The 12,871-nt window shown below is 40.9% G+C and overlaps 1 protein-coding gene across 3 annotated transcripts in view; it reads right to left on the reverse strand.

The window, feature by feature from the left end:
• Window positions 1-4,137: 4,137 nt before the first annotated feature.
• dusp27 (dual specificity phosphatase 27) overlaps window positions 4,138-12,871 on the reverse strand; it is a 29,627-nt gene continuing 20,893 nt past the window's right edge. For all 3 annotated transcript variants that reach the window (XM_082525648.1, XM_082525647.1, XM_082525649.1), the window contains exon 6: window positions 4,138-7,302. In XM_082525648.1, the coding sequence (XP_082381774.1) occupies window positions 4,556-7,302 (2,747 nt within the window). In that variant the 3' untranslated portion in view covers window positions 4,138-4,555. The remainder of the gene's footprint in view (window positions 7,303-12,871) is intronic.

Raw genomic sequence — 12,871 nt, forward strand, 5'->3', positions numbered from 1 at the left:
CTCACCCTGACTTTCATCCTCACATACTTTTCCTACTTCTTTCTCATCTTCCTCCTTCTGATACTTAAACCACTCTTCTTACTCATCATTATTTATCTCCACCCCTCTTTTGTTGCTTCCATCCTTCTTCCTCCCTTTATTTCCCTCTTTTTCTCCATCACACTGTTTGACTTCATGGTTTTCTTTCTTTCTGTCTTCTTCTATTTCTCCTTCCTCATTTTCATCGTGTATTTCTTTCTCTACCTCTGCTGTAGAATGTTTCATTTCATCCTCTCACACTTAAACCTCCTTTCTTCTCTCTCGTTCTCTCCCTGTGTCTTTAATTCCTCTTCTCTCTCAGTCATTTCTTCCTCCATCTCTGCTTCTCCTTCCGCTGCTCTTCCCTCCATCTCCTCTTGGTCCATATCTATATTGTCCTCCCTCTTATCTTCTTTCTCCATGTGGCCTCCCTTCTCCTCTTCCTCACCTTCACACCCAGCCTCTCCTTCCATCTCTTTTTCTGTTTTCCTTTCTTTCTCTACACATCCTTCATCCTTTTGGATTTTGTTAATGCTTTCTAGCAGCACGTGTCGTTTCTCAATTCACAGTCTGGTGACCTGGCGGCCACATTTTCAGCCTCATGCTTCATGTGTGTGTGAGTGGACGTGGGTTTGTAATACTTTAATCGCTCAGGTATGAGCTTGCGCTCCAGTTCACTGAGTCCTCCACAAGGTTTCACTTCTCTTTAACTGTGGCACAGACTCCTACCAAAGAATCCAGACTGAAGTAAAGAAACTAAAGAGTAAAGTCCTGAATGCAAATTTCTATTCAAGCATAAAGTTCGATCAGTAAAATACTGCTCTGTGTGTTCTCTTTGCCACAATGAATCTTTGATGCTTATTTCTAATTTCATATTTTCTTTCTTGAATTCTACTAAAGTAGCCTTGCATGACTCATAGGTCTAAATGATACTTATTTAGTTTTACTTCACCTATTTAACTACTCACTAAAACCAATATCAAATCAGCCAATCACAAGGCTGCCACTCACGTATACATGGTCACAATGACCGGCTGAAGTTTAGACAGAGCATCAGAACAGAGAAGAGCGTTGATTTAAGTGGCTTGGCATGGTTGTTAGTCTAAATATTTCAGATACAGCTGATCTGCTAGGATTTTCCCACACAACCATCTCTAAAGTTTACAGAGAATGATCTGAAAAACAGAAAATAACCAGTGAGCGGTAGTTCTCGGGAAGAAAATGCCTCGTTGAAGTCAAAGGAAAATGACTGCTTTGAGCTGACAACAGTAATTCAACTAACCGCTTGTTACAACAAAAGTGTGTCAAGAGCATCTGAATGGTGTCATGGTCCTGGGTCGTGTGACCCAGTGTTGAGTTTTATGTATCTTTTGTATTCATTTATGCTTTAGCTTAGTTCGTCTAGTTAATTTCTAGGGTGCTGTTTAGCCCTTTGTTTCTTAGTTGTTTATGTCATCTCCCTGTACTCAGTCTCCCTGGATCATGCGTCTACCTGTCACGCGTCATGTCTGCGTGGTTATGTTTAGTTCATGTCATGTCTAATCTCCATGTTTCCTGTTTTATTTTGAAAGTCTGTATTCTATGTCAGTGTATTTAGTTTCACCTCTCCTGTCTTTAGGTTCATGTGTGTCAGCTGTGCTCCCATGTGTGGCCACTTCCCCTGATCATCCCTCATGTGTATTTAGTCTCTGTGTTTCATGCAGTCTGGGTCGTGTCGTCTGTGTTCCCACACTCCATGTCCTCATGGCCAGTCTTTACAGTCATCATCATGGTCCTCTGAGTCTAGTTTATCAGTATCTGTTTCCCAGTTTAGTTAAGTTTGGTTTAGTCACGGTGTTTCTGCTTCGTGTGAGACCTGTCATCAGCCATAATAAAGGCTCGCTTTCAGTTTAAGTTTACTCCGATCTACTCTCTTGTGTTCGCACCTGGGTCCACCACACACACCACCGCACGGTCTGTCTCCTGAACATTGAACCACACTGCATGTCGCTCTTGTCAGCTAAGGACTGGAAACTGAACCTACATTTCACATAGCTCACCAAAATTGGACAGTAGAAGAGTGGAAGAAAGTTGCCTGGTCTGATAAGTCTGGATGGTAGGGTCAGAACTTGGAAGCGTGGATCTATCTTGCTTTATGTCAGTGGTTCAGCATCACTTCTTAAGCGCAGCCAACCTGAGTGTTGTTGATGACCCTGTCCATGCCATTATGATCACAGTGTATCTATCTTCTGATGGCTGCTTCCAGCAGGATAACTCACCAAAGTTCAAATCATCTAAAACTGGTTTCTTGAACATGACAGTGAGTTTACTGTACAGAGATAGACCCCAAATCACCAGATTACAACCCAGTAGAGCTCTTTTGTGATGTGATGAAACTGCAGACAAATCTGCAGCAAGTGTGTGATGTTGTCATCTCAACATGGACTAAAACGTATGCCACAAAGAATTAAGACAGTTCTGAAAGGAGGTGGTCTTAATTGTCTGTGGATATTAGACTCCCTCTCAGTCCATCCCCTCATGCTCTTTTGTTTCACTGTCTTTAAAACAACTTCATTCTCATTGGCTGATTGCCTGTACCTGGCATCACCATGAAAAGACATGACCTCTAATTGAGATAAAACAGAGCCAAGAGTAAGAAAAACTATTAGAAACTGAGTGTTGACAGTAGTCTGAAGCTTTTGGCTACAGGATTACCTGTACTTATGTTTGACAACTAGGTCATGCTTATATTGAAAATGCACTACTTGAACAGGATATATGAGACAGAAAATGATGAAAAGCACAATTGGTCCTCTCTAAGAGCATGTGTAACCAGCAGATAACAGGAGCGTTTTGAAAAATGCTCCAGTGAGAGAGTAAACAGTCAAGTACATGAGTTAAAAAGAACAAAATGTTCTGAAAGTGTAACAGCTTGCATTGATTTCCTTTTAACAGTTTCCCCTCTAAATAATACATTTTTAGTTTTCGAACTTATGCTATCTTCATGCAAACTGCTCACCATGTTTTCATGTTTAAAATTTATATAAAAATAAAGTAGAAAAACTCCACAAATTATTAAACATGCCAGGGTATAAAAATGATCCCAGGTGTGTTCTATAACATTATGATAATAAATAATTTTGAAATGTGCAGTAAAAGCAAAGGTTCTAAAACCAGAGCATAAAACCAAAATCCTGTAATTATACAGCAGTACAGACTCCTTGGCTGAGCCTTTTATCTGACTTTAAATGTACATATAAGAGCTTGAAGATCAGCACTCCTGCTGCGGTTTATCCCACTGTGCTATGTAAAGCATTATAAGCTTTAAAGTATGTTACAGTTTCACATGTAGTGGAATTATTTCCATATTTCCCATCCACTACACAGCACATAGTTGTTATCTCACTGAAACCACATCTATACCACTACAGTTAAAGAAATATTATGGTATTTTGTAAATGATGTTATCTTCACATTTTGCATAATTTAAAAATTGTATAAATCTCAAAAGCAATTGCATTTAGTGTCCAAGATGTGGCAGTATAACACGAGAAATGCCATGCTCATGACCACATGCTGTGTGTTTACAAAAATGAAACAGTGTTACACCCATCTCCAATCCCCTTCCTGTATTTTAACTGTTTGCATGGTGTGTGTGTGTTACATGCCTAACTGTCTAAACCTTAGTGGGTGAATGACTAGTTTTAGCTCTTCATTCCCCCCTCACTATGTCCTTTTTCACACTTTAAACCTTGCTTAAGTTTTTGAAATGAGCTGCTGTTTTTGTGAAGCATATTGTGGCTTTTGTTAAGCAACAAAACAAGTTATTAACATCAAAACATCAAATTAGTAAGTAAAAAAACATATTTTTGTCTGCATAAAAAGCCATCAGTCCCACTTCCTGCAAGTGACAATTATATTCATTCCAAAAAACATTCTAGTAATAGTGATTGCTTTGTCACCTGCACAAATATTTTATAAATACAACTTGTTTGTGTTTCTGTTTATTTTTACCATTTAATTTTTTGTTTTTTTGTTGTAAGTTATGGAGGTTTTCAATTTTTTTTCATCACAAAAGATGAAAACAACCTTTATGATGCAGCTTTATTAGGAGCCATTAAACCAAATAAAAAGCCCAAATCATCATTCATCAGAAAATTTATTACAATAGTAAAATTGTGCAAGAGTACAAATTCGAGGGACTTTTCCTATTTTTTTTTTTTTTAGAAGTTTCACATCATCTTTTCTATGAAAATTTGCATTCATTGTGTTTTACATTCAATTGTGGTACAAGCAGAACCTTAACTGAGAACTGTATTGTGTATTTCTTCCATTTTAATAGTAAAACAGGCTCAAATCCTTAATTTCTTTGCAGTGCTGATGTAATATGAAAAGGTCAAGGTGCATATTTTTCTATGGATGTGAATGCTAGTGTTTTTTGTGCATTAGAATTATTGCAATTTGTACATCCTTTGTTTTCACTCCTCGACCAAACAAAAAGAGCTTTGTGTGAGCTAGCAGCAGCAGCAGTAGCACAGAATTGGCTCTTTTACATTTTCTAAAACCTGTCTGCATCAGTAGTATTTTCTAAGTTTTGCTTCTCTCGCTTTGCCTCCTGCTGAGCTCTCCAAGCAGCGAGAACCTCGTCGTCTTCAGCCTCCGCGGCAGCTCGAGCCCTAATCCTCTGCCTGGTTTGGGCAATGAAGGTGGAGATGTCATCCTCCTCCTCTTCTGTGGCTTCCTGTCTCCTAGTCCTTCTCCCTTCTGTCTCATTGCTTTCGTATCGTGAATGATGAACAGCGCCGTACGGTCTTCCCGGTTGGCTGTAGCTGTGGGATTGTGTGAAGCCATTGCAGGAATATTCTGTGTCTTCACTTGATAGATCTTCGTGTAACCTGGCTCGGTATCTGGAAGTAATGCCATACGTTTCCTCATCATCATCTTCGTCAGCAGCATAAGAGGCTCTTCTGCTTGAGAAGTCAAATTCAGAAGCTGAGGCATCAAGATCATCATAGGGGTCCTCTGATGGACCAGCTTCAGTTCCTGAAGCTGGTTTTCTCGGGGGAGGCCTGACACTTTTCAGCCAGTCATCAATGTTGGTGTTTTTATCTTTCTCCAGCGCTGGGTTAAGATTCAGGCACCCCGATAGACCGTAAGTCCTCTTTGGTTTCTCCTTTTTCTTTGTCTCCTCAAGAAACTCCTCCTCTTTCTTCTTCCTTTCCTCCTCCTCATCTTCATCCTCCTTTGGCTTCTTTTTCTTAAACAGAGTACTGCGTTTGTTGTCTTCCAGGATCTTCTTCTTTTCATAGGTAGACATCTTGTCCCTCATCTCTGACTTGATCTCCTTGTCCATGGCATCCAGTTTATCCAGGTTAACTTGGTCCTGGAAGAGGCTGAAGAGAGGAACACTGGTAGTGGTGATCTTGTTTTTCTTTGAGCCTAGGGTGGAGCCAAGGTTAGAGCCTAATGCTGAGCCTCTACCACTGAGACCGGAGATGCTGCTTGAACCGCCACTGGAGAGGACTGATGCTGCCCTGCCTCGATCTTGTGACAGAGAGCTGGAGTAGGAAGCACCACTCAGCAAGGATGCTTTGTCATCATCGACACTGCGCCTTGAAATCACGTTTGATGGAGCACCAAAGCTCAATTCAGACCCGGCACGTGATGGAGGAGGAAGGCTCATTTCACTCTGCTTCTGTTTGATTGTTTCTGAAACAACATTAGCAATCCAGTTTTGGATGCTAGCCAGATTGACCATTGGTTCACCTCCAGGGCCCTGCACAGTTGGAACTGGGAGGATCGGCGGTACTGGTGGCACAGGATTTGCTGGGATTCCAAACTGTGAGGATCTTGTGCTGCGAGCCTGGGAAACTGAAGAAATTATGGAAGATCTACCACTGAGCATGGACATATTGTCATCATTGGCAACACTTGGCGGCCCTGTAACACCAGCTCCAGCCCAGAAGGCAGATAGAGGTATCGTACCACCACTAACGCAACTTTCTGTTTCCCAGCCACATACGGACTGGCTTTCTTCTAAAGTTTTCTTTGAACGCTCCAGAAGCTCTTCACGTCGTTGTCTTCTTCTGATTGTTGCTAAGTCCTCGCCTCTGCTCAGCTCCAGAATCTCATCTGTGTTCTCTTCCCCGAGACGCTTCTGCTGCCTCAGCTTCCATGCCTGATACGCTGTCAGATTGACGTCTTGCAGAGATGGTGTCCTGGCTTCTTCCTCACCATCACCAACAGAACTTTTCTCTCCATCCTCACGATCTTTCTTGTTCCACCCAAACTGGATTCTCTTGATTCGCCAACGTTCCAATGGTGACATCTTCTCCTTATTCTTCTGACAGAAGTTAAACATGGAGCTGGTGTCAGAGAGGATGCTATCTACTTCATCATCAATCGTCTTCTTTACTCCTTCGTCTTCAGTGGCAGTGCTCTCACTGCCTTCATCATCTTCTTTCTTGCGGTACCGAGCAGCTGCTTGCTCTTCGATCTCCTTAAGCCGCTGCTTCCAAAGATCAGAGTAACTCATGCAGCTGGAGGTGGAGATTGTGTCAGAGGGTGGGCGTCTGTTGCGACGCTTCAGCCGCTCTTTCACAGCTCGTATGTCCTCACTGGTTACGCTCTCCACATCAGTGTCTCCAACTTCTTTTGTCTTCTTTGTAAAAACCCCCGGAAGAGACTGCTCATCTTCCCCATCAGTGTTCAGCTGTGCCTCCCACCACTCATCATTCTGGTATTTTTCATTCCTCCTCTGCCACTCCTGAATCATGCTGTCCAGACCATCATCATCATCATCCCCATCTTCCTTGCCCCCTTGTTCAGATAGAACAAACTTATTTGGGACACCATTGGATACCTGGTTGTTGAACCCATTCTGTGCTCCAGTCAAACCACTTTTAAGTGCTGCAGCAGCTGCAGAGGAGGCAACGCTGCTCATCACACTTTCTCCATCCTCCTCCTCCTCCATCATAATGGAGTTCGCTTTCACCTCAATCATACTCTGCTCTTCCTCTGTGTCCGTATCCTCATCATCCTCTTCCCCAAAGATGCGAGCACGCGCTCGAGCATCAATCACAGAGCACTGGCTTAGTGTTTCGTCGTCATCATCTCGCTCCTCCATGAGGGTCTCATTGAACTCTCTCAGCTGCTTCAGGAAGCCTTCGTTGGGGTTGATGGCACGTTTTTTCCTGATTGAGGTCAGAGCCTCCATGATGGTCATGTTCTGGAAGATCATCAGGTAGCAAGCCACCAGGATAGCAGAACGACTGATGCCCATCATAGAAACAACAAGAACCTTTCCTGCAAGTAAAGGGAACAATGATTACCAATAATGAAGAGTTGAGGCAAATACCATTACTCAGCTACACCCAAAGTAAATGAAGTATGTTATGTATGTACAAATTCTACATGAAATAGTCCACAGTATACATCAGTTTTGATGTCTGCAATAGATTAATGTAGTTAATCTAGTTAAACTTGCAATAATGGCCTATGATCAGATGAGGGCAGCAAAACCATTGACAAAGCAATAACTTATTACATTTTAGGTTTTATATGTTTCAGCTTAAGTGTGCTGAATCCCTTTCTATAATGTTTATGAAGAAAAAAGATTTTTTTATGACCAATATATATGACCAATATTTTCTTTTATTTATGACCAATCTTTAGTCTTTGTCTTCACACTCTTTAGAGGAAATGTCTATCTATTTATTTACCTAAATGATCCACTGTATTCACCAGTATATATTTGTGTGTGACTGCCTGCTGGTTTTAGATAAACAGGTCAGGAAGGAAAGGCTTTTAAGAGCTTTTTCTTTTAGAACCAGCAGCATGCTGTGGACAAATTCAAGGTTATAAGTGTGTCACAGCCACGCAGCTTAACTGAAAATCACTGTAAAGAGTTTCCTTTCTTCAACACCTATTATTTTAAAACCATTGATTATAAATGCTGTAAACAGAAGTTTGAGTGGGAGGGATTCTATTGTTGATAATTCAGCTTCTGGCTGTATTAATTGCTTCATATCTTATTCTATATCCTAAGACATGTTAAAACTTGCTTTAAAGGCCTTTTTAAACACAATAAGCAATATGCAAACCCCACTCTGTGGTATCTGTGCTACCACAGTGACGATTTCTACAATATTAACTGACAAGTGCAAATATAGCAGATACTATAAATAAAACAAATACATTGATATTATACATTTATGAGCGGCTTACTTAGTCTGGTAAATAGTTTAAGGTGTTGCAATATATATAGATTCATATTTATCAGCGTGAAAAACATTTAACATTTAAAACATTTAAGTGAATATTCTATTCTTAATGTTCATGTAAGTGTTTATGATTTAATGCATAGAAAATATACAGGATGTTATGTTCCAGTGGTAAAATGTTCCACAGATCCATTAGGAATTACACACATGTTTATACACCCATTTTCAGGCTCATAACAGGCTGACATCCACTTTCATGGCCAGGTTAGGACTGTCCCTTTACTTAATGACAAATAGAGTAGACATGATATCTGAAGTTAATTCAGAGTTGAATTTTTTATTTTATTGCTTTTCTCCATAATTTTAAATATAAGGCCCAGATGAAGGTCATTGCATATCAAACAGGTCATCATCAGGTTGAATAAACCTGATGAAATCTTAGAGAAATAACAAAAAATGTTAGGAGCAGCCAAATTAACAGTCAGATACATTTTTAAAAGCAGTGACTATAATGACTAGTTCAGCAACATCAAAAGGCCTGAAGGAAGATGAGTAAAAATCATACCGATAGTATTATTTCCATGGTTAAGAAAAACAAGTTCACACAATTTAATCATTTTAAGAACACTCTTGGGGAGGTGGATATATCACTTTTAAAGTCTATATTCAGGTGACAGCTTCATGAATGTAAATACAGAGACTTAACAACAATGTACAACTAATGGTTACACTCAAGAAAAGGAGAGACAGATTAGACCAGAGAAGAGGAGAAACAGTTGAAACCAAGGATAATGTACCAGAATGATGGGAAGAGAGTGGGATAGAGAAGAAGACAACTCATGATCTAAGGGATACCACATGATTTGGTAGAGGCAGTGTTATGGAATGGGCACGTATGGCTGCCAGTGGAAACAGGCGTCTAGTGTCTACTGACGATGTGACTGCTGTCCACCCCGAGGCATAATAAAAATAAAACCCAAGAGTTTCTCAGATGACCACATCAGTCACCTGATTGCAACCCAGTAGGGCAGCTTTTCAGTTATTATAGCTAAAACGTGATGCAGAGAGACCCACAAACAAGCAGAAGCTGAAGGTTGCTGCAGTAAAGGCCTGGTAGAGCATCTCAATGAAGGAAATGCAACATTTGGTGATTTCAATGGATTTGAGACTTCAGGAAATCACTGACTTTTAGTTTTTACAAGAACTGTTAACCCTCTGAAAAATATATATCCATAACAGTTAACACAATACATCTTGAAGTAAAATTGGTAGAGGCACTTTAATCATATCTTACCGAGTGGTTTAAAATGTTGCATACGGAGGCCAAACTACAAAAACTGTTTCTTTGTCCATCAAATTTTTGGTGTAACTGTATTATTAAGCTGTTGTTTATGAAGTTTTCAGGCAATATTTTAGGGCATGTTAATTAAGAAACACAATCAACAGCACAGTGACTGTGTCAGCCTCTTCCAGGAACACGCATGTTCTCAGAAGCTGTGACGATGAGAAATTACAGATCAGTTGTTTGGAATATTTCATTGTATCACTGTTGACCTTCACCTGGAGATATGTATTATAAATCTGGAAAAATAAGTGCATTGTGGATCATGACTGTGAGCTAAATAAGAGAATAAATGAATAGTTAAAAGTCTGTGGGAACCAGAGACCAGAAAATGCAGCATGGATGAAAACAGACAAAAAAAAAGTCTCAAGGTTTCCCAACTTCCATTTCTAATGTCAGATGAAGAGGATGCCTTCAGGTCAAGAAATGAATAAGACATTCATTATAAAGTGGACATACAGAGCAATGACAATCAGGGCTATAGGCTCACCAGTAAGTAGATGGATATAAGAATGTAAAAAGCTAATTTTCTTCAACCCTTCCTATTATAAATTTATTGATTATAAATACTTTAAATATGAACTTTTATTTGATTTTGAGTGGTTTTACCCATGGTGATATCACGTTCTGGAGTACCCTCTCTGTAAAGTAAGGGTTTATTGATTGAGACATAATTAAAAAATGTCTTGTCCTTACAAAATCTTAAAATGAGGTAAATACAACCTAATTTAAACAACAACACTTTACATATTAAACTATTTCAATGTTCACAGTTTTGTTTTTTAGCAGTAACAACTTAAAAAGCAATCATTTTCTATATGTCTTTAACAGTCTTTCACATCGGAAATGAAACACTACTGGAAGAGCATATGGGAGATGGATGCAACCCATAACAGCAATGCTCAGTGGTTAGTGGATCTGAGAGCAGACCACAGCAACCTCCCTGAAAAGGGACCAGTAACCATCACAGTGGCAGACATACAAGAAAGGGTCTCCAGTATGAAGAGTTGGACAGCACCAGGCCCCGACATGGTTCACACCTACTGGCTAAAGAAGCTGACTGCACTCCATGAGCTTCTGGCAGCACAAATGAACCAGCTGATCATTGACAAGAGACACCTGGATGGCTAACTGAAGGCCGGATGGTCCTGATCCTCAAGGACCCCCAGATGGGACCGGCCCCATCCCACGACTGGCCTATAACCTGCCTCAGTACCACATGGAAGCTCCTGTTAGGCATCATAGCAGCTAAGATGAACAAGCACATGGGTCAATACATGAGCGGGGCACAGAAAGGGATTGGCAAGAATATCAAAGGTGCAAAACAACAGCTACTGGTAGGCCGAGCAGTCAGCTGAGACTGCAAGACTAAGCTGACCAACCTGTGCACTGCCTGGATTGATTACAAGAAGGCCTATGACTCAATGCCCCACACCTGGATCCTTGAATGCCTGACCCGGGGCCGGCTATATGCTGGGGCAAGAGGGGGCAATGCCCCCTTAAACAAACGTCCTGCCCCCTTAAGTCAAATTTTTAGAAGTTGAGAAAGAAAATAATAGATTACCCACAAACTGAATATGGACAAGATTTACTACAGTAGCTGAAAAATCCGCTGGAAAAGGCACAAATGAGATGATAGGTTTCACATCTCGTTTGCTCTTTACCTCCGTGCGCTGTTTGTGCAGGCTCACACAGGACTCGGCAGAGAACTCACACCCCACCCTACACCCAGCTATACATCAATTTGATGCATCTTGCCACCGCCTTCAAGTTGGACTCAAGTTTATAAAGAACCCATGTCAAAGTATTGTGGTTAAGTTCAGTCCAACTTATTAACCTGCCTCTGAGATGAAGCGTAGCTGCGAAGAATGTACTTTTGCCTGTTTGGCTTCCAGTTTTCAGCAATGGTGGTAGCTACTTGGTTTTAATATTACTCTTTCTGGGTCACAAAATAAACTTTTAAGATATTTTCAGGCGAGAATGTAGCTGTGTAAACTTCAAATATCTCCTCGATTTATCAAGACATCACATATTTGCAAAAGTGCTCTGACGTTTTCGGAGACGTCTGTTACCCACCAGCTCAATAGCTAGCTGGAGGTTCAAGGCTCATTAGAGCTGGCGAGAACAGCGAACTCCGGGCACATCGTTTTCTAACCCCCTGCGGTCTTTCACTACTCAGGTTAAACATGATATATAAATCACTTAGATAACTTAAAAATGTTATTGTTTACTCCAGTGTCCTGTTATATTTTCGATAGCAAGGAAATTCAATCTGCAAATTTCATTAAAAGTTTAATAAACTATCATTTTGTCTTTATTTTTAGTTACCACATACCTTAAACACTTCAAGCTGTAAGCTAATGATAGGTACAGTATATAAGAGTCGATGCATGCAGGTGCAATAAGATGTACGTTTTACGTCAAATGGATGCATGATCTGATTAGTCGACTAATTGCAAAAATAATCGGTGACTAGTCGACTATGAAAATAATAGTTTGTGGCAGCCCTAATCCAGAGCACCCCACCCAACCCCCACACCTTTCCCGCCTCCATTGCCACCATGTGCCCCCTTTATATTTCTGTCTGGCCCCTCATATATGCCTGTCTAGAACTGGCCAAGGCCTGACCTATACAAGATCAACAGGACCCTAAGAGCCTTCATCAGGAATTCAATGAGGATGTGGCGGATAACACTAGAGGCAATCTTCAAGCCCATAGCACAGGTCACCATCAAGTGTGAGATCTACCAAGGAGGTGCTCTGTCCCCATTGCTCTTCTGCATAGGCCTGAACCCCCACAGTAAGATCATCAACAAGACTGGCTATGGATACCGACTTCTGAATGGAGCAGCCACCTCCTGTACATGGATGACATCAAGCTTTATGCCAAGAGTGAATGAGACATCGATTCACTGATCCACACCACCAGGATATACAGCAATGACATCAGAATGTTGTTCGGACTGCAGAAATGTAGTCTGATGATAACAAAGAGAGGGAAGGTAGTCAGAACTGTGGGGATCCAACTACCAGAAGGCAACATTGCAGGCATAGAGGAGAGCTACAAGTACCTGGGGATCCTACAGGCAAATGGGAATCATGAAGAGGCCACTGGGAAAGCTGGAACCACCAAGTACCTGCAGAGTGTTGGCAAGTCCTGAGGAGTCAGGTGAACTGTAAGAACAAGATCAATATCTATGCCATCCCATCCAGGTACCTGATCAGGTACCTGGATGGGATAATAATTTGGCCAAAGGAGGAGATAGAAGCCACTGACATCAAGATATAAATCCAGCACAACCCAGCACAT

This window comes from Aulonocara stuartgranti (genome assembly GCF_965226115.1).
Source record: "Aulonocara stuartgranti genome assembly, chromosome: 23".
Classification (NCBI taxonomy): domain Eukaryota; kingdom Metazoa; phylum Chordata; class Actinopteri; order Cichliformes; family Cichlidae; genus Aulonocara; species Aulonocara stuartgranti.